Genomic DNA, 25,305 nt, shown 5'->3' on the forward strand with positions numbered 1-25,305 from the left:
AATGTAAATTTTACAGGTGATGCAAAGTGGCAGCCTGTGTTGTCTTCGTGCCATTCTTGCTCCGTGTGCGCAGCGAGTTAACAGCACGCAATGCAGACTTGCGTTTTGGCCTTCAATGGTGTACCGTAGTTTGAGGGTTAGGTTACTGGCATCTTTGATTACTTAAAAGGCATTAGGCAGCATGCCTCCCATGACAATGCTCATTCACTGCATGGCTTCATGTGTTAAAAACTGTCACTAATTCGTACACATATCAGTTGTGCCGAAGGAAATTCTAATTGCATGACGCTTATCCAGCTTGCTCGTGCTGCCGGTCACCTGCTCAGACGTTGGTGTTCAGCTTTATGTGGCAGTATATGTATGGCAATTGTAAACTGCGCTAAGGAAACGGAATGTCCTCGTAATGAAATTTTTTACCTGGCTGCCGTTTTGTGGTTTGCTAGGTTGATTTGAAAACTTGGTTTATTTGAATATATTTTGCAGTCCCACTGACATCCAGTTATCGAGGTCATACTATATGGGCATGCTAGGCGTGCTAGACTATGTTAAATGAGACAAACAAATAAAATTAACATGCAGTGTTGTACAATAAAACCTCATCCAGTTGTATGTTATGGGAGTAAAAATATTTTTCTAGTAATTGAATGGAGCTTCAGGAACAGCACATGAAAAATGCTTTTGTTTCAAGTCTGTGATGGTTTGTGCTTACATTGAAAGCTGGGCAGCAAAAATGGCGTTTCCCGCACATGCAGGCCTTTCCAATGCAAGTATGTTTATACGCGGCAGTAAGGCAGAATTTCTTTAAAACAGCAAAGGTGTCTGCACCTTCTTTGATTGTAAGCCTTGCTGGAAATCCTTAGCACGGGCAACCTTCGGGCCTACGTCTGTTGGCTGGAGTATGGTTATGCAGAGGCTCGTACCACATGCCTGGAACTTTTGCGAAAGCACGAATATGGACGTGATGCGCTAGGCGTCTCAAGGGAGCAAAAGTGTTTTCCTGCCTCCCTCCTGAGTGTGAGTACTTGACCTCTCTCCTGATGCTAATCCCCTCTCCTCTAAGTTCCCTTTCTGTGAGTGGCAGAACAGAAGGGGGCCTCTTGTTGGTATTGAGCTTCAAATTTCTCTTATCCTGCCGGCTCGGATGTCCAGGTGTCTGCAGCATCATTATCCCAAGCTAATTTTCAGAGTTTTGCATCTGAATATGTTTTTGCAGCTGCAAAAAGCATTGTGATGTCACACGAGTATTCTTAACCACGCTTTTCACCGATGCGGTTAGTGCTGTTCACACGGCATGAACAGCTGCGGTTATGCTATACAGTCGAATCCGGATATATCGAACTTGAAGGGGATCGCGAAATAGTTGGATATCTCGATAATTCGATATACAGAAATCTGCTTGAGACGCCACTTGTGATCGTGAAAAATGATACTGTATTTGTTGCGTAATCAACCCAGTCGCATAATGAACCCACCCCACAATTTCGCTCCGAAGAATGTAAAAAAAAAAAAAAAAAGCGTTCGGAGGCGCGTTCCTCCGTTTCGATCATCGCATCCACAACTCATTTATTGGCAGCGCGCCAAGATGCTATGCAGCGATAACGCCAAGTCTTGTTTATCTTTTGACTGTACTTTTGATAGATCCTGCAGTGGCAGGGAGCGAACTTGGCAGAGTGCCCGTAATGACTTGATTGCACAAGCCTGGTTTGATTTATCACGTCACGCTTAGGGCGAGCGTAGTCCACTGCCACAAAGTCATTGGAAGCGTGATAGCTGCTGCAAATGCGGCTTGAAGAAAACAATGCTAAAATCGGTGTCATGATTGCAGCTGACCGCGTGCTTTCGTTAATTCATAGATGTAAGAATGGACAACTCTGACGAAAAAAAAACTTGCCGCTTCTTAACGTTCGCAGCCGCCATGGCTGCGAACATTAAGAAGCGGTAGGTTTTTACGCTGCAGCACGACAAGTAAGGACTACTCTCGTAAAAGAAAAAAAGAAGATTGCAGCTTCTTAACGTCCGCAGCCTTCATAGCATGCAACATAGCGCATGTTCAGCACGACGGCAAAAATGAACGACTCCCACAAAAAAAAAAAAAAAGAAAGAAAAAGAGAAATCTGCCGTAGCTTACGCGCGTTCAAAAGCACGACCACACGAGACGCGCATTGCATGTCGACCACCGCTTGCAGAGCGTTCACAACACATATTGGAGAAAGCGTCTGCCACGGGCTGAGCTGGCTTGTCTGCGTATGCGTGGTGCGTACTGCTGTGAATGAAGACCGGGAAAGAGAGAGGAAAGAGAAAGATAAAGCTCAGCAGAATAGTGGGCACGCCCTTGCGCTTCGCTCTATCGCGTTTTTCCCCCTCTCCCGAACACCACGGCTGCATTGGTTCCTTCTCGTTCCTTCACGCACATGGCTTGCAAATGTCACATGCTGGCGCGCTCAATCACCGCAGATACGGGTGCCTTTAGGGAAAGGGCGCGACGCTGCCCTAGACCAGCCGTCGCTGAACTGTGCCCTCTCATTCCTTCCGCGCGTGGCTTGAAAACGTCACGTGGCAAACAGCCGAGGGTGATGCGATAGTCTTTGGGGAAGGCGCACCGACCAATACAATTTTCTGGAACGATGTAGAAATGTGAAGTTGGCAGTGAACTGTAGTTATCATGAATCTAGCTTTGCTACTTTGGTTTGCATTTTTAACCGAGAAAATGGGCGCATCTAATATACGAAGGGGGGTCACCATTGTTTGATTGCGAAAGTGCATAAACTGGCCTGAATCCGAGCTGTGTGCATTTTTTACACAAAATCACATTTTGAGAGCAGCGCATAATAATAGGCAGGGTCTCGTGTGCCAGTCCAAAAGTGCTTCTATACGGCCTCAACTGTCCAGCGGCGCAGGAACCACGTATTGCATCGTTATCCCATCTTCACAACATTAGTTTAGCATGTTGTTGAACGCAGCGGCGAGAAAGGTCCGATTCCTGGCCCAAAAAGAAGGCGAAAGTTCGCAACGTTGACAGCACCAGACGCCACTAGCTTACCACAATGGTGTTGTCCTTCAGTGCCGTGAATAGCAGAGCGCCTGACAGGAGTCTATCTGGTGTGTACTAAAGAGCACATCAAAACCAGTTTGTGCTCATTGTTTATTTAGCTCCTTGTCAGTAACGACTACAAGCCTGCACGAGTATTAGTAAAAGAACAAAACCTTAGATTCCAACAGGTAAGCTGTCAAAAGCACTTTTCTCTGGCCGCAGAAACAAAACTGAAACTCCATTGAAAAGTAGACTCCATGGAGGAGGGCCGATCAAACTGCATGACAGACATTTGCAGATGCAATAGTTGTCAAGGAGTACAGCGACTGTATGTGTCGGCGATCCCCAAGGATTCATTCTTGACATTGCTTTACACCACGGCTTATTATTTATGAGGAAAACTGGTACGCTTTCCTGATGCCAGTGACTGCAGTGATGCGCCATAGGAAGTGCTGGCTTGGCGCGGACGGCTCGTGGGAGGCAAAGCAGCGCTACCTCCGGCTGGCACCTGAACGCATAGTTGCCGCGCTTTTGGTAGACTTTCTAGTCGCTGAGTTACAAATAAGTCCAGTTGAATTTATGCCACTTAGATTGAGCTGCAAATATGTGGCGTGCAAGCTGTTGAAGAGCAGTAGCTGTTCCAAGTGTGTGCATTGTCTTTAGTTGGTGACAGCTTAATTCTGGTGCCTGTCGCAAGACACTCGTCCAATCGGGATGAAAATTTCAATGACATTGTAATTCTCAAAAATATATAAATAATTTGTGGATGCACTGCTGTCGACACTAAACAGTCGCTTGCTGGACAAAAAATGAAGCAGGGTCGCCAAATTCACTTCGGAGCAAGTGCATTCTGGTGGGAGTATCACTAAAGTTTGTCGTATGACACTGCACAAATGACGCTTGCTGAAAGTGATACTGAACGTGCTCGTGTGATAGGGATACAAGTGCCCCACTGCTTGATGCAGGTTTGATGCACACTGTTGTAGGTGGTGTCACGCTGCATTCAGTCACTCTTATGCTCCCATGTAGCGTCCTGGTTCTCTGAATATTCCCTGTACAGTTTTCTTGAATTTGCATTGCAAATTACAGGACCTCAGAATGCTGTTAATTGTGAAGGGTTTCAAATGAATCAAATATCAAATTAGTACTCCACAGATCTTGCATGTGTATCTTTTTTGGCCGATATTAAAAAAGGCAGTCTCTTACGATTTTCATAGCCACTTGTAAGTACTAAGTGCTTGCCATGGTTAAATTGTCACCGTCTACTGCTGTCGGTAGAAAAATGAACAGGGCTGCCATCCTAAGCTACACGTGTTTTGAAGTACAGTCGAACCCGGATATATCGAACTCGAAGGGGATCGCAAAATAGTTCGATATATCGATAATTCGATATACAAAAATCGGCTTGTGATGACACTTACGATGCCAAAAAACGATACCGTATTTGTCGCGTAATCAACCCACTCGCATAATGAACCCACCCTGCACTTTTGCACGGAGAATTTGAAAAAGAAAAAAAGCGTTAAGATCAGCTCGCTCACATGCAAGCGATTGAGCGACCTCAACGACGAGCGGCAGCGACAGAGCAAAAAATTTCAAACTTGTTGAAATCGCGAGCGTTTTCGCTTGCATGTCGCACTCCGTTTCGGTCGTCTCACCCACAGCTCATTTCTTGGCAGCGTGCCAAGATGCTGCGCAGCGATAACGTCGGGGTTTATCTTTTGATAGCTCCTGCGGTGGCGGGGAGCGAACTTGGCAGAGTGCCCGTGATGGCTTGATTGCACGTACAAGTCTGGTTCGATTTATCACGCCGCGCTTGGGGCGGGCGTCATGATCGCAGCAGCTGACTGCGTGCTTTCGTTGATTCATACATGCAAGGATAAACGACTCCCTAAAAAAAAAAAGAAAAAAAAAACTGCCGCTTTTTAACGTTCGAACGGCACAACGATAAGAAAGGGTGACTCGCAAAAAAAAAAAAAAAAAACGAAACAAAACATACAGAGCTGCCGCTTTTTAACGTCCGCAGGCACCATAGCCACCTCAGCCGCCGCGCGCAGAGGGTTCGCAACACACGCTGGAGAAAGCGGCGTCGACGCCTGTCTGAAATGGGCTGAGCTGGCTTGGCGCATGCGTAGCGTTTGCTGAAGGAGAGAGCTTGGCAAAAGGATGGGCACACCCACCCATATGGCTTGCAAACGTCATGTGTTGGCGCTCGGAAAACGATAACTGCAGATGCGCGCGCCTTTGGGTAATGGGCGCCACAGACCAGCCGTCGCCGAACTGTCCCCTCTCATTCCTTCCGCACGTGGCTTGAAAACGGCACGCGGCAAACGGCCAAGGGTGATGCGATCGTCTTTGGGGAAGGCACTTTCCAGTGCGTGGTGCGGAGTTCGATATATCGAACGACCGGTGAAATTAAGTTCGATATATGACGCGGCTTTTCTATACTTTTACATGGGATTTTCAAGGGGATATTCCATGAGTTCGCTATAACCAAAATTCGATATAGCCGGGTTCGATATAACCGGGTTCGACTGTATATCACATGCATGCTCCTAACTGGGAAGTACCGCTTTTAGGCGTTGCTTATTTTGTGGCTTCTTTGCTGAAGCAGTTATTGTGGAAACTGGTTAAGTTTGAATGTTCCGTTATTGTGCCTTTCCTTTTGAAGATGCCCCCCCCCCCTTTTTTTTTTTTATTTTTACTAAACCTGCTGCTGGCTGCCGCTTTTCAATGGAGGCAAAAAGTTAGGCGTCCGTGTGCTGTGCGATGTCAGTGCACGTTAAAGAACGCCCATTGGTCAGTATTGTCCGAAGTCCTCTGCTACGGCGTCTCTCATACTCTGAGTCACTTTGGGACGTCTAAGTTCAATCAATCATTTGTTTCTTTCGCGAGGAGAAGACAGTACTAAAAGCTGTAACAACGGCTTGACTTTGGTCCAGGCTTCTTACATGTTGGCTTTTGAACAGTTACGGCCATCGTAGCATTGCTGCACAGATAAGTACAAAAAAATCTAAACACGTGTTACTTCATCGAGTATACAGCAATTATTGAAATTATATATCTTGATATAAATGAACAAAAGAATGAAATGTTACATGAAAATATACAGCACATGCAGAATATTATGCACATCACGTATGCAAACTTGACAAAAACAATTTAATGTCAGTATTGGATTTACTTAGCAGATTAAATGATGCTTCTTCCAACATATTTAACAAAGCAGAGAGGTTGTATGATAACGACTGTTTGCAGTAGTTCGCCGGTGCTGTCGGCACATTCCATATTTCACACTGTCTGGTATGGTGAATGTAGTCATTCTTTTTCAGCTTGGCGAGTTGCGTGAGGAAAAAAATTACTGAAATTTCACAAAAGTGTTGTAGGAGAGCAGGAGTCTTCATAAACTAAATTAAGCCTTTTTCTTTGCTTGCAGGGAGCAAGCCAAGTGGACTTGTGAAGCCCCTTGCATCTACCAATGGGGGCAGTGGGGCAGCGCCCAAGCACAAGACAGCAATCAGTATGGCCATTGCCGACATAATGGTGCCCAAGCAGGTGAGGGTCTTCTTAGTAGCGAAACTGGCAAATGAATTATGAAGTATGTCATTCTTGCAGCTGCCACCTTGTAAAAGTTTGTAAAGGAGCCAGAAAAGAAAAATTCGAGAAAAGCAATGTTTCGATCATTTAAATTACTCACACCAGAGAGATGGGCGCTGTCTAGGGGCAGCGACAAAAAAGCACTAATGGCTTTCAGGCATATGACCGGCATGTCGTCAAACCTCGTTGGCTTTGTTGAACAGTCGTGTGCTTCGCTGGCTTCACTCCGACTGACCCAAGCACGCGTCACTTTGTGAGTCTGACAACTTTGTCACACAAAATGGCAACGCAGAATCGCAAAGCAGTTTCGCTCGCAATGAAAATCAAGATTTCGAGGATGGTCAAGAGCAATTGCAGAAAGTGGACGTTGCCGTGCACTTCGTTGTTCCCATCATGCCAACAATCTTGAATGTGAGACAGGTGATTGAAGTGCGAATTGAAGACAGCGTGGTTATGGCGCTGTGGCGCCTGAACTGAACAATCAACAGCAAATCGTCGATCAGCTGATTCTGTGTTGTGTTAGAAGAATGAGCTTGTTGTGATGTTCTGCATCTATTCTGCACAGATTTTTCGGCCAGTAATAATGTTTACTTCTAAATTTTTTATGTAGTGTGTATCTTTGGGGCAGGGACTCTGCTGTTTTTTGTGGTATTTGTTTCGCAAATCTTTTCTTTAATCTTAAATTCTTCAAGTAATGTAATGTTTTTACAGAATCATGTAATTTCGTGTAAGAAGTGGGTTTGACTTTTATTATACTCCTAGCGCCAAGCTGTGCTCACTCGAACCACAGGTGGCAAGGCTTTGCTGCAGTGCATAAGCGACTAGCAGTGGTGTGGTGAGCATTGACATCTTGCATTTGCCGATAGCGGCATGGATGGTTGTTAACACCACAGTCAGCATGAGTCCACACCTTTCAAGCAGGGGCATAGACGGTTGAAGCCTTCTAGCCATGATGCATTCATGTCAGCAGTCACAGAGGTGGTGAAAGCGGTGATAGTTTTCGCTCTGATCTACCATTTTCCACGCGTCATGGCTGCATTACAGCAAAGCTGAATTAATTGATGTTTTTTTTTTTTTTTTTCTTTCTTTCTAGTGTCTGCAATCACCGTGAGCGCATTTGAAAATGTTGATAAAGCTTGAAAAAGAATGTTCCCTTTTCCTTAGCAGTTATCACCAGAGTTTTCATCCCTTCAGTGACTAAATCATGCTTCTTTTGCACGTGTTTGTTGTGGAAATTTGTAAACATTTCGACTTTATTTAACTGCTACTATTTTGTCTCTTGTTCACTATAGCAAGGTTTGACAAATGGACCCCTCAGGGGGCATCTGTTAACACTTTCCTGTCCGCGCCTATTTCCATTGATAGCCCGCTATCGATGGTTTCACGATTCTAAATTTTCCACTTTCAAAGCACTTCTTGACAAGTGGTGTCATCCAATGGGAAATAGAGGAACCCTTCTTGCAGTTTTGCTTTGTTTACAACGCTCCTTGTTTACATCATGGCGTCGACGTCACGCGCTCTGTTTCCGCGGACGCTGGCGCTTCGGAAAGCTCGTTTTTGGATGCGAACAACAGCAGTTATGACTCGGAAGACGAATTCAGCCCTTCAGACTAGCACTGACAGCGAAACTGCGTCAAACCAATCCGGAACATGGACTGCCATGCCTCGATAAGTTTCGCAGTCGCTCCTAAAAAATTTCAGCTTTTGCTGGTCGCTGATCGGAAGAGATCACTGTTCTGAAGGTCACAACTGTTATCTGTAAGGTGACAATGTCCTTTGGGCAGTATTACTTGCCGCCGGCAGTGCAGGGAGTCTTGTTTCCCGCTTGAGGACAGCCAGGGGCACCTCGGCATAGTCGACCTCGCCTACTGTTTTCTTTCCTAACTCAGCGAATACTGCACACAGAAAGCTATAATTTGCTGCAATGTTGCATTGGTCCCTGTTGTAAAAAAGGTACATTTTGAAAAATTTTTTGTTTTATTTGTATCGAGAAACTTTGGCACTTTTCTGTGTTTGTTTCTCTTTAACTACAATTTTTTGCTGATAGGTATTTTTTTCATCGCTTATAAAATAAAAATGTGGATTGTCGCTAATACTATTCTGAAGAGGAATTCCTCTTTTACAATTTGATACTAGACACTGAGCGAGTTTTATTAAAGTAAAAAAGAAATATGACACCACCTAAAAACCACCTCTTTTCCCGCAGACAGGAAAGTGTTAACGCAGATGCTTGCTTGTACTGTGTGGCACCACGGACCCCGAGCACCCTCGCTTAATCATGCGTGGCATTGCAGTGTCTGGGGAAAATGGGAACCTGGCGGTTAAGCCGACGTCGAGTGTTCGGACCTTTAAGGCCCTTCGGCAGAGGCAACACACCACTTAGGCCCACGCTTTCCATAGACGGCACCTCTGGGCTCATCCACCCGGGGAAAATCTGCAGTCGCCTTTTCCTATCTTCCCCTTCATCTCTCACTTTCCTATCTCTACCTGACAACTGACCTGTCCTCTCTTTTTTTTTTTCCTTCTCCTGGCGGCGAGGATTAATCTTGTGTGGCGAACCACCCTGAGTTCGGCCATATTTGGTTATAGTCATGGCGCACAGCTGGGGGGGGCAGGACCAGCATAAGTTCCTGTCTCGTCCCCTTTTTGGATGCGATTGTGGGTGGCTGGCGCCACGGCCAAACATAAAATATCTATTTATAGCTTTGCAACTCCTTCACTCCGATCTCCATTGGAAAAGAGAACGCACCGATGCAGCACATTTTTTCAAGAAAAATTCCACTAGCTTTCCATGATTCGACATTGCTCACAGCGAACATGTGGAGAAAACTGCCCAACTAATTTCCCCATTCGTTGTCATAAGAACATTGAGAAATGTCGTAGGAGAAGGTTACAAAGTTGAAAAAAAATGATCTGCTACTAGAAGTGCTATTAGGTGACTTTCTTTCTGGGCGCTCATTTTAAGTATGTCTTGGTTCCACCCTTTCTTAGAACTTTATACAAGAAGATGGTGTTCCTTAGGGGAGCATTTAAGTAGTACTCTTTGCATCGTAAAAATGAGCACCTTAGCAAAAAAAATCTCAAAATCCATGATGTACTGTTGATGACGTGCACAAACATGCGAATGACAAATACAGCACACAGTAAATAAACTGGCAACTTGGGCAGGTAGGAATAGCTTTAGGTTTTCTACACAAAAATCGGCAGCTGTTTTGTTCTCTTTTAGAAGAGGACTCCACTTTGAACCCACAATCTACCTAAATGATGTCAAGTTACCTGTAAAACATGAACATAAATTTCTAGGTTAACTTTTAATAGGAAGGTTTCATTCGGAAAATGAAAGCCTCAAAATCATTGAGCATTCAAAAATCCTTTCACGTAAGCGATACGGTTCCGACAAAACATACCTTTTACAAATTTATTGCTTCGTGGTGCGCTCCTGCCTAGGCTATGGCTGTATAGTGTGTGGATCTGCAAGGCCAATTGTACTTGAAGTGACTGGACCGTGTATACAACTTAGGCTTACGCATTTCAACTGGTGCATAGGGGACATCACTCATAGTCCGTCTTTATCCGTTCATTGCCAAACCATATTTGTTACCCTATAGTTACGAAATGTCCATCTCGAATGCTCTTCGATAACAAATCCCAAGCAATAAGACCACTAATCCTTCGCTTTGAATAGAAATGCCAGGAATTAAACATATTTGACACACTGCCAAATACTGCATGTAGGCCTGACCCACTACCTCCTTGGTAGTTTCCCTTTTGTATGCGGTCTCGCACTAACACATTTTCGTAAAATGCTGACGTCGCCTGAACACATACTACAAGAGTTCCTTTCATTAAACGAAAAGTAACAAAACCGCAGAGAATTCTATACAGATAAAAACAACTTTCTCTGTTGGGAGTGATGTAGTGGACGACAAAATAAAACAGCTTATGCCGTACCCCTAGCTGCAGAAAAAATAGTAAAGAGCAACATTGAAAAGAGTATAATCTATTGGCCTGACCCACTACCTCCTTGTTAATTTTCTTTCTGTATGCGGTCTCGCACTAATGCATTTTCGTAAAACTCTGACACCGCCTGAACACATACTACAAGGGTTCCTTTCATTAAACGAAAAGTAAGAAACCGCAGAGACAGCTCGCTCTGTGTAATCATGGCTGTACACTCCAGAAATGAGACTGAACCCTTAATAGGAAATATAATACATTACATTAGAACAGTTGAAACAAGGGTACACGAAATGAAATTCTGTGCTGAGTGTCAAGTCATATAGGGATCGGTAGCAATGAACAAGCTGATGGATGTGCCGCAGCCACTCGGAATAGTAATATAGAAAAAGTAAATGTACCGCATAAAGATATAAAATGCATACAAACAAATTTGAAAGAGAGATGGCAAGATTCATGGGACAACGAGGTAAACAACAAATTACACTTAGGGAAGCCAGTGATAGAAGAATGGAAATCATGTACTCCTCAAGAGCGTTTCATCGAAAAGTCATTTTATGTTGCTTCCGAATCGGTCACATGTATTTAACTCGCAGCTTCATTCTTTCGAAACAAGAAATACTGGCACGCAAACTCTGCGGAGAAGAAGTCGCCACTAACCACATCTTAATTATGTGTACAAAACTCTGAAGAATTAAGACAGAAGCTCTTCTCATAAGTTTATAAGGAACAGACCCCACAGCACCCAAGATTACTTGTTGGAGGAAAGGGACTCATTGATGTTTTTTTTTTGTTCTTTCATTCCTTAAAGAAGCAGGACTTTTAAACAAGCTGTAGAATCTCGAATCACTTAATTTCAAACCTTGCTCTTGGCTCATGATGGCTTGTGTTGCCTATGTGCCATAAAACACAACACACAACAGTGCATCAAATGGAAACTCGAAACACTTTGTTGCTTCAGCCTTAGCACTGATAGTGTGATCAATGAAAAGAAATGCTTGCAGTTAGGTAGCCATGGGGACTGAATGCATTCTTGTTTGGTTTGTGAGAAATGCCTGCATATGCAATGTGCTCAGTTTTTGCCACTCTTTCTTCCCTAACCAGAGGCAGCCCAAGAAGCTCAAAGAGAAGGAGAACCTGCTTGAGCGCAGCATCAAGAAGCCTGAGGTAGGCAGCTGGCAACCCTGAAGGTGGGCGTCCATGCAGAAGTGGCAGCAGGGGCTGTGTAACCTTTCTCTTGCGCGTCTGCCACCACCACCTAGCGCCACCTGCCATTGCGCCATTTTTGCAACGCGGCTGCTGCTACCGGACTACTGGCAGAGGGGCGTCCTTGTGTGCGACGCACATGGGGTGTGGGCGCAGCTGTGCACCTCTCTACATTTTAGACATACATGCGTGTTCTGAGAACAAGCTGGCAAAGAATGGCTCCCGCCTGGCAGGAGGATAAGGGCAGCTAGCATTTCGAGATGGGTGACCTCATGTCAGTGTAGATACCGCAGGGGAGGAGGGGAAACATTTTCCATTTTTCACATGCCGTTGTCATGATGTCTGTTCATTGTGCGATCAGCCAACTGTGATGTAAAACTCTTACCCCCACCTCCCAGCATCCTGTTATTTTAGAGTAGAAGTTCAGACCTGCTTTTGTTGTGTGAAGTTCACACGATTTTAAAAATTTAAATCCTTTTGGAGCATGTTGAGTTTTCTACAAAGCTGGGTTGGTTCCAGTAGGCTCGGGATGAGCGGCACCAGGATTTTTTTTTTATTTGAACAGTGTACCAACTGCTTATCACGGATTTCGCTGGCTTTGAGGCATTGTTGCTTATCCTCGACTATTCGTTCATTTCTTTTTTTACTTGCTTGATGTTGTAATATGCAGCACACTAAGCGACCTGTTTCTCGGCCATAGCACCACTATTGCCCTGCATGCCTCTTCATTTCTGTATATACTGCACTGCGCACACACTTTTTTAAGAATTTAATCGAGGTGTTCGTGCCTCAAAATGCCTTGCAATGGCTGTCTCTGCAAGTGGCCACACCATATAACCTGAGCATCTTGTCCGTCTCTTTTTTTCTTTTTCTTTTTTAACACCGCGTCCATACAAAATGGTTTGCTTTCTCCGAGATTTCTACTTTTCTTTTTTTTTCTTTAGTGAAGTTGAACATTTTCATGATTATAGTGCTGTAGGTTGAGTCAACCCCTCCCCTCTTCTTTTACGTGCATTTCTGCACTTACATGCATGAGCGTAGTACTAAGGCTGAAACAGGTGCACACACTGCCCCGATTGCAGGTTGCTCTGCATGCTTCTAGCCATTACTTTTTATTGATATTTTTGTGACACTCTTCACCGCTTGTACATAGTATGCCTGAAGACACTTGTTATTCTTGCCAGTGCAGCTTTGCTGCCACTTGATAGATATTGCTGCAACTGTCATGCCGAAATGCTCGCCGCTACCTGACGGACTTCTTTCAAATGTTCCACTCGTGGCGTAGTGATCTGTGCCAATGAAGCATGCATGCATTTGTGTGAGTGTGTGCATCTGTGACATGTGCACTGTGGCATAAATATGGCAGGAGAGATTTAAAGCAGAGAAGAGCGGCTTATCTGTTTCTATATTTTGACATGTCTCTAAGTAGAGATTGTTTGTATATGGGCGAAGTGGCAGCAGGACATTGGTGTGGAATCTAGAGCACTGTCGGCTTGGAGGAAGCCTCATAGAGCTCTGTGAATGCAGCGAGTATTCAATTCTTTGTGCGTGCAAATTTTTTTTCTACTCTGCACAATTTTAGAAATCGCGACATGCTTTCAGCACATTGTATGACAGTACAACTGCTGTAACAAGCTAAGATAGCCTCGCATCCCGTCATTGCCAGTGTCATTTCTGCCTTGGCTTGCTGTTAGGTGTCTGAAATGGGTGCTCGCGCAGAAGCTATGCTTGCTTGCGCCTGCCTCGCGCAAGTTGGGTGTGTGTTTTGAGATTTGGTTAAGAAAGTAATTTTGTGAGTCGGCGTTTAAAATGAGTTGCCGCTGTAGCCATCGTGTTGTGTGCGAGCAAATATTTATCAGCGTTGGCTTCATTTTAACAGATGTACTAGATTGTAACATGTCTGATTTTACTGTGTGTGCTGGCTAGTTGGAGTCTGTTATTTGTTTTGCCATTCCCAGCACCTGAAACTATGTTGCCTGTAGCTTCTGTTATTCTGACAATGATCTACTGAGCAGGCCTAGCCATTTTTCCGGAAGTATTTTTACTTTTAAAATTAGCTTTGTTTCTTCTAGCTATCTGATGCGCCTGTCATAAGACAATGCTTGCATTCAGTTTATTCTTATTTATTTTCAAGCATGGCAGTTCTAAGATAGCAGAATGTTCTTGCTTTGAAGGAAAGGCATTGAAAAGGGTGTCGCGTGTTTCAACAGGTCCTCTTCACCACTTGACTTTCGCAGGTGGTTTGGTGGCACTTGTCTTGTGTGGCATTTTCGAGCGCTTTACGTTGAGGTGCCACGTGGTGTTGGCGAAGGTGTGACGTGCAATACAACAAGATGGGACGATGTCTGTTTGGGATTATTTGAAATTTGCTTCGCATTGGTGCAGCAGGCCCTTTTTTCTGCCCATTTGTTTCACATTCTTCAACGTAGAAGAACACTGCCGTTGACTGGTCGTCGTTTCTTCAGCAGCAGTACTAGCCTTCATGAAAGGAAGATCTGTGGCATAGTGACTTTGCGCCTCCGCAGTTCAAGGCAGTGGCAGTCCGCTCCACCTTGTGTGCGTCCATGTGTGAATATCTGTGCTAACACGATTTAGTGGCGGTGTCATTGCCACTCCAAAGCAGACTTGCGTTTAAAATTTTCTACGTGTCTGTGCCCTTTTTTAGAGTAGTCTTTATACCAAGCACACTCAGTGGCACACCTGAAATGATGCCCTGAATGATGTGTGGTTTGTGACATCGTCTGGACTGGAGCTACCTGATAATAGGCCAGCCTAAAACTCCTCTGCAAGAACAGGCTGGCCTCTCAGACATTGTGTATTTTTTGCCACATCACTCTCAGTTGTGTTTTCAGTAGTATTTGAAATTGCTGTGTATAGGGATGGGGGTAGTGTGTGTGAGCACCTTCCCACACTGAAGAGGTTTGTATGTAGTATCTGTAGCTTTTCAGTGTCTTCATAATAGCCGTAATAGAGATGGTTGCCTGGCTATGTTATTACTTGGTCCTTTTGTTTTTTTGTGTGTGTGTATCAAAGGCATGCTCGAGTTTATGTGATTGTAGGAAGGTTTTATTGACGTATTTCTGTGATTAAAGCAGCCACTAGGTGGTGATATCTTTGTGGCATAGATGGCCTGCTCTTTGGAAACTTTTTGTTTCTGTGCATTTGCCTCTGTATATCATATTTTTCTGATGCCTTTTTTCCTTTTGTATTGCTTGTTATACAGTGCCAATTGTGGCTGCCTGCACTTGATGACTTGCACGAGAATTTTTTGCCAGAGCCTGTTTGCCATAATTCACTCTGGGTCGACAAAATCCAGAAGTGTAAAAATGATGTGACCTTGTTTTTTTATGTTAATTATTTTAGTGTTCAACGCAACGCCACCTGAGTCATTCCATGATTATTTCGATGAGCTGAAAAGTTTTGTTCCAGACTCCCTTTTTTTTTTTTTTTTGCCAGAAACTTCTGGCTGTCAAGCAGCTTTGCAGCATGAAGCCCTATGGTTTCTTCATTGTCTAGCCCTCATAGACAGACTGCGCCTGTCATTATTAAGTTTAGTAAGTTTACTTTCCTTGTTTTTCTCAATCTTTAACTCTTTCGCTACCACAAGAAAAAGGGCAGTTTTTACTAAGTGGAAGGAAATATTTTTTTGGCGACTAGACACTAATGCCTTATTTACATTGTTTGGCCACTTTTCGATGGAGGCGAAAAGCAAAGCGCCCGTGTGCTGTGTGATGTCAGTGCATGTTAAAGAACCCCAGGTGGTCGAAATTTCCGGAGTCCTCTACTACGGTGTCTCTCATAGCCTGAGTCGCTTTGGGACGTTAAACCGCACAAACCAAACCAAAACATTGTTTGGCAAAATGTAGCTAAAAGAATGTTCTATTCAATAACATAAATGTTACATATATATTTATTAGACAAATTAGTAAAAAAAATGTTTATAATTTAGATATGTACAGTGAGGACATCATTCTTGTTGAAAAAAAGAGCAAAACTTTAAAAATACCAAGCGTGGAAAAATTTGAGGATATACATTCTGTAGCTAATTTTGTCATAAAAAGACACAATTTTGAGAGGGTATTGCCGAAAACTGTTCTTTCAGCAAAAAAAAAGTGTCACCAACTTCGACTCCCTGGTTTCGTTCAGGAAAAAACTGCATGCGCTTCACAGCTGCTGGCAAAGAGTGATGTCCGTATGACATCATGACCTTGAAAACAAATTATAGCTGTGAGCACTTGCTCTGCCTCTCATAACTATTTATTAGTAATCGAAATATGCGCGGTACATAGAGCGACACACTCGCTAGATGTTCAAGCTCAACTTTGATGCATCCTCCTCATGGGTGCTGATGTGTCCACATCTTCTTCTGGCTCGCCACTGCTGTATGCATCCGCAAAATCAGCTTCTGAAGCGCTTAATTGGCGAAAAACGCTATCTTTTCTAGAGGCGTCCGTGCGCAACGAGGACGCCATGCTCGAAGCGCTCGCTTGGAAATCCGAAACAGCGCCGGGAGAAGCGCTGAAAAGCAAAAAACCAACAAAACGTGTTTCCCACTTTTTAACCTAGATGGCGCTACGTGCCCCCAAACTGCTCGCGAGCGCGAGAATTTGAACCATTGATCAGATTGATTGATTTGAATAGGCGCGGTAGCGAAAGAGTTAAGCACCTTTAGGGGCTCGTAATATGTGCAAAGGTTTGTGTTTGTGCAAAAAGTAATTTCTTGTAGTAACGTGGCAACATTGACGAGCACTTTTCACTGCTAGCTAACGCAACTGCCACCTGAGCATCGTAAATTTTTCTGATACTTCTGATAGCTAGTTGCTCGATTAGTGAGGCCAGGTTTCTTATCAAACTCTAACTAGAATGTGCAGTTGTGTAGGTGTGTGTGTGTGTGTGTTTCTACAGGATTTAGAAGTCTACAGAACCCAGTAGTGTGTTGACCTAGAGGCATAGTGTTTTGATGCTGTTTAGAATATTTGTGTGGTGAGGAGCTTGTTGTTGAGACTGCTTTCCATGCAACAGTTGTTGTGGCAGTAGCGCATCAAATTCAGCAAAGTTTTACACCTATTTAGCTTGCATTCATTATTACTGCCAAGGCACAGGATTTAGGCCTCTGCTACCTTGTTTGCCCAAAGCATTCAGCGATGAAGTTTTCTTGATCAAAGGCACAAATTTTTGCTGTTTGGAGATCCGAGAACAAAACTTTCGAATTGGCGTTAAACCAGGCTAGCAGGATTATGCCAAAGAGTGCTTGCTAATGTAAGGACTAGTATCTAATGCAGGCTTATTAAGCACCATGCCAGATATTTTGCAAGCTAGGCATAAGCAGGGATAATAAGTTCGGGCTATTGAAAGTGGAGGCTGGTACTTTGCCGCCAGTAAATCCAGGCGGGGGGGAATGGCTTGGTTTATCTTGCGGGCTACGTGTGAGTTGGCATTGAAAATGGGCTCAGTCTATCAAATTGTTTGTGTAGGTTTATCAAAGCTATAATTGGGGAATCGTTTCGTTATTGCATAGCTGTTTAGTTTCTTTTTATATAATGCTATTGTAAGATGGGATGAGGCCTAGGGCCAAAGAAGTGTAACAACATGCATGACAGAATTTCTTCACTTTGTTGACGTAACCATGGCAATTTTTGCTGAGGATATATTTATGTGTACAGATATTTAGAAAACTATTTAAACAAAGCATAGCTACTTTTACATGTCAGTAAAGAGTGGAAAGTGGTAATAGGATTTGTAGGAAGGTTTCAGCTAAGTGACAGTTCTACAGTACTAAGGGTAGAGAAATATCTTTTTAGAGAATAAGCAACATATCCTGATTATCTTGATATACAAGTTGTCAATGGATGCATTCCATCTTCAGAACAATAAGCTACATTTTTATTTGCTTGGAAGTTGTGGCATTCCACCATTGTCAACTTTTGCAGCCTTTTCTATAGCTTTTTTCAAAGGTTTGGATAAATATTGTAGTTGAAGCAAGGTTCCTCATAACAAAAAAAAAATTTCTGTGGTGTAGAACAATGTTTGTTACAGTGGTAATTCTAGAGGCTTCATCTTGTCAATTCGTGACTGAGACGTTTTTATGTTAAAGTTATCGCATCATAGAGGTAAAAATATCTGTGTATGTGTGTGTGTGCATTATTCACTTATGCTGCTACAGCTTTTCTGATAACGTGGCTCACAGGAATGTTTTGGTGTGATGTATTTTGTTGTTAGTTTCTTACAATGTGCCCAAAAAAATTATGTTATTTCGTAATATAAAAAAAAATCTGATTTGACTTGGGGTGTGATATGCGGTTGTCACTTAATTTGGTGAAAGTGATGTGTACTGAAATAGACTGGTACTGAAATGTGAAAGGTCAGGGAGAGTTTGCATGGGGTAAATATGGTCATGGTTTTGTGTCAATTTTATGTGAACTAAGTTTCTAGGTGGTTGTAGACATTGATCTTATCAGAGACTTGGTGTTGTTGATGAACGTTTGTTTTTGGTTTGATTTGCACTTCTCTTTCTTCTGTAATCGTGTTAGTCGCCTGTTTCCCATTCTCTGTATGCATACACATGATATGTTCTTGGTGCATGAATTTTTAAAAGAAATATCCAGTTTGTTCATGAGCTCTCAGTCTTGTTTTATTGAATCACAACAGTCTGTATTTGCAGGCTTTTTATCCACTTAGGTTTGAAACTGCACGCTATTTGCCAAGTTAGCTACTAAATGTATTCGGGCAATTATTTTTGTTGTCTTTAGTTACAAAAGTAGAAATAAATTTGTAGGGACATAACTGATATCTGCAAAATGCAGACAGCTGTCGTAAGACCATTCTCGGAATTTATTTGGGTAAAATGCATTTTTTTCTAGCAGAGTTACTTCGCACTGCAACATAAAAAATTTCTGCACCATCCATTATCCTTGGTAAAGCGCCACGAGTTTATTGCCGTCTACGTAAAGGCCACTAAGGTGTGCTCTTGTAGTGACGCTTGAGCTGCCTATATGATTTAAAACTGGGGATTTCTGTCTCTAATCCCTACAAGTGTGGCTTTTACCCGTAGTAGTAGTATCCATCTTGAGTTGGCTTGAAATTCAAGCCTACTCTGTACATACTTATAGCATTCGTGTGAGTGCATTTTACGTAGGAAACCCATCCAGTACAACACTTCCTTAGATGGTGCACTATGTGTGTCTGAACTTCCACTCCTACTGCGTTCTACACCGTTCTTTATTGCATAGTAGCTTCAAGCAACTGCCATTATGGCAGGCGATCTAAAGACAAACATTAATTCTGCAGTCTTGTGCATCTTACCTTTCTGCTGCCATCATCTATTTATACATATCTAATAGTGTAGGTTCACAACACTACATCTTTTGCTTTCAAACACCCCTGTCCCAGAGGGTGAACCAAAGTTGCGGCTTAGTTTCTTGTGTAGAGTGGATGCGTTGGTGTTTCAAAACGAGCGACTGTTCGTGACTGTTCTTAAGGATGCTAGGGTGGTGGCGGCGGTGGCGCGCCAAGCACGTTATAGAGCCCCTGCTGCACTTAAGAGGAGCAAAAAGCAGAGCGCTTGCTCTGCTGAGATTGTGCGCTGTATGCAAACAGTGTCTGTCATGGCTGGGTTTTATTTTTACTACTGGTGAAGCCTGAAGTGCATTTCTTCACAGCATTTATCGAGGGGCCATATGCTTGGGAAACCTCAATCACCATCGAAGTCGCTTTAATCGACTCGTCAGCCTCAGAATTGGTCAGAGGGTGGCCAGCCGGCCTGTGCAAAAGTTTCAGTTGTGATGCTGCCTTGAAGGACCTGCTTTTTTCTTCTTTAAAAGACGCTTAAAGAAAGAAATTGAGGTTGGCTACTGTCAGTAGATTGCTGCAGTCTGGCAGTGAAGGCTGACCTTTCACTGAAAACTGAGCTTTTGTAGACTGTAGAGAAAACTAAAATTAAATACAGGTGCAGCCACCATTCGCTGAGACTCGTATTGAGCATAGAATTCGAGTGTTAATCTATTATAATTTACCCATAGGGAAAATGAGCTATGGGTCGTCCAGCATAGGTATGCACAGAAATGTTGGGAAAGACACTCTTCGTATTTGTCTGCTTTAGAGTTTGGCAGGATGGAAGGATGAAATCAGTCAGTCAGTTTCCTTTAAGGCAAATCTGCAAGAAATGCTTTATAACGTCTATGAGGCTAATGGCAAACGCTTGTGGAAGTGATTAAAGTAATTGCACTTAATTATAGAATATGCACAGTGCGAAGAATATCGCAGTGCAGACCCTATTCCAACCCCGCTGTCTCGCAGTGGATGAAAGGTTCTTTGAACCCCTTAGGCAGTGTCACTGTCTTTTCCCTATAGGCAGTTTTGGCGAAATCTGCTGGGAGCCATATCAAAACTGAATTATTGTAGTTTCAACAAACTTTTTAGAATAACATGTTGGCGTGGTCTAGTTACCAACTCATCATGAAAAGCGGCGGCACGAAAAGATGGTGATCAAAGTGAAAAAACATGGGCAGTAGGACAGCACTTGTCCTATTGTTCGTATTTTTTTACTTCCATCCCCATTTCTTTAGCACTGCCACATTTCATGCTGAAGCTGTCTTGTTCTCTTAACATGAGCCATGAATTTCTTCTAGTTTGACGAATTGGGGAGGACGGGCTTTTCGAAATTGCCCAAATGAGAACATTAAACGCTGATGATTCATTATCTGCTCGATGCCTTATCAAAACCTCGCGATTATTAAAAATACACGTCTGCATCATTAATTTTCATTTGCTACGCGATTTCAGTTGTCTACACCTTGTTAATGGTGGCTTTTCAAACACCGCCATCTATGAAGGAAGTGCTTTTGGGCTCATTATCAATCGGCACCAGCCAAATTTGTTTACAAGCGTCGAAAATCCATGCGCCTTATGAGAAAAGGCTCTGCTTTGCTCACTGCGTGATTATTTGGTAGCAGCAGCTGTGTCGAAGTGGCGATTTATTAGCTGGGCAATGCGCCAGTCTGGCGCCCTACAGGAGGGTGACAGAGACGTACCGGTAGGGGTGCAACTGCCATCGGGTATACAGCCTTTCCTCAATATTTAAAATTAGGATTTTGTTCGGCTAGGAAACCACTTCCTTCGCCATAGCCATGTAGGAAAAAATTGCTGCCTCTTCCATAACTGAGAGCATGAAATAGTTACGGGCTCCGTGGCGGCTTGTCACCTTTTTGAGGGGCCGCATAATCATGGTGTCGGCATGGGCGACACACAGCTTATTACTCACAAACCACTCTTTCCATATACTGTTCTACCATGTATCGTCTGGCTCTGTCGCTACCACACTTGGAGAATGCGTAAGAATGCCAAAGTTCTTGTAATGGCCCACCTAAATTTGGAGGTCATCATTGAGGCCATAGGCAACTGGGTTAGATGCCAGTTTAGGTCAAATTCAGGGGTCTAGAGGGCCAAATATTGAGGATGCATTCAGACGCCCTCTGGTACACATGCCGGTCCCATACGAGGGCTTGGGGAGCGTAGAACACGTCTCGTCGAATCTCATTGAGTGCCTGGATGATGGGAAATGATATCCGGGTGTTGGCTCTCTGCTCATGCTCGACGGCACCTTAGGGCTGCCGACGGGAGATAAAAATGCTTACAAAACGGGAGAGCGTGCGGTCAGGAGGCCGCCCTTGGCAAGCTATGATGTCAATATTTATTGGATCGCGCATCCGCTCTGCCCGCGGTGCAGGTGGCGGGAAAAGCAGTCTTTTGCGCCGTTTGTGCATGCGCCCACGTATCAGGGATATCACCACACAATAAAGTGTTTCTCTCTCACTCTCTCCTTTTTACTTTTTATGATGGCTTCAAAGTTATTGCCGGATGCACCCTTTTGACTTCTGCTTCCTCTATTAGCATAGCATTTGCTAACTAACCGGCTGGTTAATAATGAACAGTTAACTGAAGTATTTTCGTTACTCTTTAGCTCATTATTTTTAAAATGCGTACAGCCCACCATAAGTATATACTCTTACGTTTAGAATTTCGAAAATGCTGTTCTCGTCGGTTCTGAAATGCGACTGATTTTGGGGCCTCAGTGGGGCACAAGTGAAACCGAGCAGCCATACACAGTGCCATACACGTTGAGTGTATATGTAACGTGCTGGTAACGGGCTCACCGCTCCCAGTCGTGCGCTGGAATAAGAAACCACTGTCAAGGGTCTTTAGAATCCGCGGGATACATATACTACCTTGCGTAGCAGGCACTGTCTGGCCGCTCGGTTTCTTTCGCCCTAGTTAAGCCCCAAAATTAGTCGCGTTGCAACACTGATGAGAATGGCATATTTAAGTTATAAAAATGCTTTGGATATATTACGATGGGCTGCAAAGTACTTAAAAGTAATGAACCTAATAGTAATAGTTTAAATTAGGAGGATGCTTCGCCTCAAGAATAGGCACGAAAGCACAGCTTAATTGCCCACCTCGCTTTTTTTCCGACTGCAGCTCTTTGGCAGAACAACATGTATACGCTGTCGAGTAAAAAGTTGTAAAGTGTATACAGCTGATTCGGACAGAACTAGATGGTGGTCGGAAAAATGGGGTTAATTCTGGTTAGCCATGAAGCCCATGGGAATGTAATCAAAGTCCTCAAGACTCGTGCTCAACAAACTACTCTACTCATCCGTAGAGTAGCACGTCTGAAAACGCCTTCTTGAAAGAAATGCACTGCCGCACTCAAGCATACATTACTAGCAGAACTGCATATGCTTCGTTACCCCTCACTAGCAAGGAACGTGATAAAGTAAACGCTTTGCTCTGCATTTAAACGGCCCTGGGCCTTCCTCCCAGCACCTCCAGCAGGTCGCGCACTGCTCTCTTCTCTACACATTTACCCTGCAGGACTCCCATCTGGAGGCACTGCACTACATCCTGCAAGTGCTTCAAAGTTTTAGTCTCTCCCCACTTAAAAACAAACCCAGAACGAGATGGGAACCGCAGAACAGCCAGGGCCCAAGCCTTACACATATGAAGACCCCAATATAGCATATGTAGATACGGCCTCTTATGCAAACGCCCTTTACAAGGTACTAGAAGTTATAATTATCCAAAACTGTGCTCTGCTTGCTCAGTTATCACAGATTCTACAGCAGAGGCAGAGGAGGCAGCCATTGCACTAGCCATAACCTCCACGCCTGCCACTAAAATCATCTCGAATTCTGAAACAGTCCTTCTTAACTTTACCAATGGTATATAGTGTCCCCCGCCCCCCACTAATTTTTGCATATTTGGCAACCCCAACAATCTGTCACCCTTGTTTGGGCACTAGCACATATGGGCCTTCCCAGTAATGAGGAGGCTCTCTCTCTGGCCCGAAGTCTCACTTTCCAGGCTGCGGAGGAACGTCCTTCCTCAGATGTTGGGGAGTGCCTGCTGTCCTTTCGGAATATCCTTAACTACTACCGCGAAAATAGAACATATGCATTTCCTGCCCCAACCCTCATAATCGCACAATCTGCTCATTGGTGCAACCTACACACGCAGTCCTTCTCCACGGCCGCTTTCCTGATCATTTTTCTTCCTGAAAGCTATGGCAAATCTGGTGACTTTCTACGCACACTACTCACTTTCTCGTTATTCCCAATCCTCCTACGCCAGAGGTGGCCCTTGATTCCTGGAAGAACCTACTCACTAGCAGCCCTTATCGGGACCAGCGCAAGATCATTACTAGCACTCTCTCTAGGATAGCCCTCCAAGGGCGCTTCTTTGCTTTGTGAAAGGGCCCTCTGTACATGAGACTTTCAAATGCCATGTAGGGGGCTGTACTCCGCTCTCTATTTGGCAATAAATCTTTCCACCGCCGTCACACCTGCAGTGGAGAGGCGCAGTGAGTTAGTTATGTGATAGAGTGCACTATGAAATGAGCGAACACTGCCTGCTCCGCAACTGCACCGAGAAGGTGTGGTGTATCAAATGATAAAGCGCAACCGCGAGCGAGCGCCACTGGCCTTGCGCATCGCACCTGCAGCAGGGAGGCGTGGCGAGTCATGTGGTGTGACGTCACATGCACCCAGAATACCACATGGAGAGAAGGGAAAAGAGAAGTGCTGGTTAAAAGAGCAAAAGAATTCAGAGTACAAGAGCTTGCCTACGTAGACTCTACAAGCGGCGAATCGGGGGCAGCAGTTGCTGCGGTAGTTGATGATCATGCTGCAACCTACAGGCCCAAAAGGCCTTAACGCGGCGTGCGCGGGCGGCGCCAACCGCCAATAGAGTCCCTGACTAGGGTCTCTACGCAGTATTGTAAGGCCGGGGCCCTTAAGGCTCCGCGTTAAACCTCCAAATATACAAACATTTTCACCACCTTCGCCACTATCTAGAGCAGAAACGTATGTTGGCTGAAGAGGTTGCAATAGCGCTCCCTCGCGTCGGAACGAAGGCTAGCTTGATCCTGGCTAACGGTAAAACTGCTACCTGGAATATCGGAAAAGGCAGCGTATAGCAAGAAACGCCCGCATTCTATCCACAGCTAAAAGCAAACACAAAATCTCCGTAATTTGGGTCCCAGCACCCACGTCCGTTCCCGGAAATGAGGCGGCCCATGCTTTAGCCCGAGATTTCTACTTCCTGACAAACGCTGTCGCCCGACTGCAAGGAGATGGGCAAATGTGTGCAAACCTATAAAGAAATCGTTGAAAATTATAGATTAGGAAAGCGTGTAAATGCCACCACCAGGTCCTAGCTTAAATAATAAAGAGGCCATAGCCTAGCGCCGATTACAAGCTGGAAACTTCTAAAACCCTGTCTGGTTATTTCACACCTAGGTAAATGGAAGAAAAGATAATGCAAAACCTGTGAAGCGAGGGGAACCCCCAACCATGTAATTTGGGAATGCCTTAGATCTCCGGGTACTAGGGACATTAAAAGTAGAGAAGCCTGAGAGACCTTGCAGCGAAGCGAGGTTCCGGCTGACCAGCAACAAGCCATTTGCTTGGCCCGCAAAGAACCAATGTATCTTTGCAAGTCCTTTGTCGCGGAGGTTTCTGCTCCTGTTCTTTAGGCATGCGGGCCAGCAGTAGGGAGTAGGGGGCCTCCTAAATCAGTAGAAAAGAAAGCTTTAATCAGTCAATTAATCTGCTGTGCAACAGCAATTGATTGTTTGAATGAGCGCAGTGCATGGCACATGCAGTGGAGAAACGTGCCAAGCTGCGTGGTATGACGTCACGAACATATACCTCCGCTGCTTGAAGGTCAAATGTTCTGCTCCGATGACCTTCAGGTTTGGCATGGGATAAGCAGAAGTTCCACTCTGATACATTTCTCTGCTTATTCATGGCTGATATTTCAAGCCGCTGGCCCTATCCTGTGATTGCGCGTGATCATGGGGTGGGGTTGTGCTCTTGGGATATAAAGGAACAACACATGTGGACACCAAACAGGCAGTTATACGGTAACAGCAAGAACAGCTAGCAATGGAATATGCTAAGGAAATGAGATTGTCTGACTCATCGGCAAGGTACGCTTCTCCTCCTCCAATGTACAAA

The 25,305-nt window shown here is 44.2% G+C and overlaps 1 protein-coding gene across 1 annotated transcript in view; it reads left to right on the forward strand.

Annotated features, from left to right (window-relative positions):
* Positions 1-25,305, forward strand: part of Sbp2 (SECIS-binding protein 2) — a 79,836-nt gene that overhangs the window by 24,623 nt on the left and 29,908 nt on the right. The window contains exons 7-8 of the mRNA XM_084606519.1: positions 6,468-6,586; positions 11,690-11,752. Of these exons, the coding sequence (XP_084462645.1) occupies positions 6,468-6,586; positions 11,690-11,752 (182 nt within the window). The remainder of the gene's footprint in view (positions 1-6,467; positions 6,587-11,689; positions 11,753-25,305) is intronic.

This window comes from Amblyomma maculatum, chromosome 6 (genome assembly GCF_055883805.1).
Source record: "Amblyomma maculatum isolate TAMU_Amacu chromosome 6, ASM5588380v1, whole genome shotgun sequence".
Lineage (NCBI taxonomy): Eukaryota > Metazoa > Arthropoda > Arachnida > Ixodida > Ixodidae > Amblyomma > Amblyomma maculatum.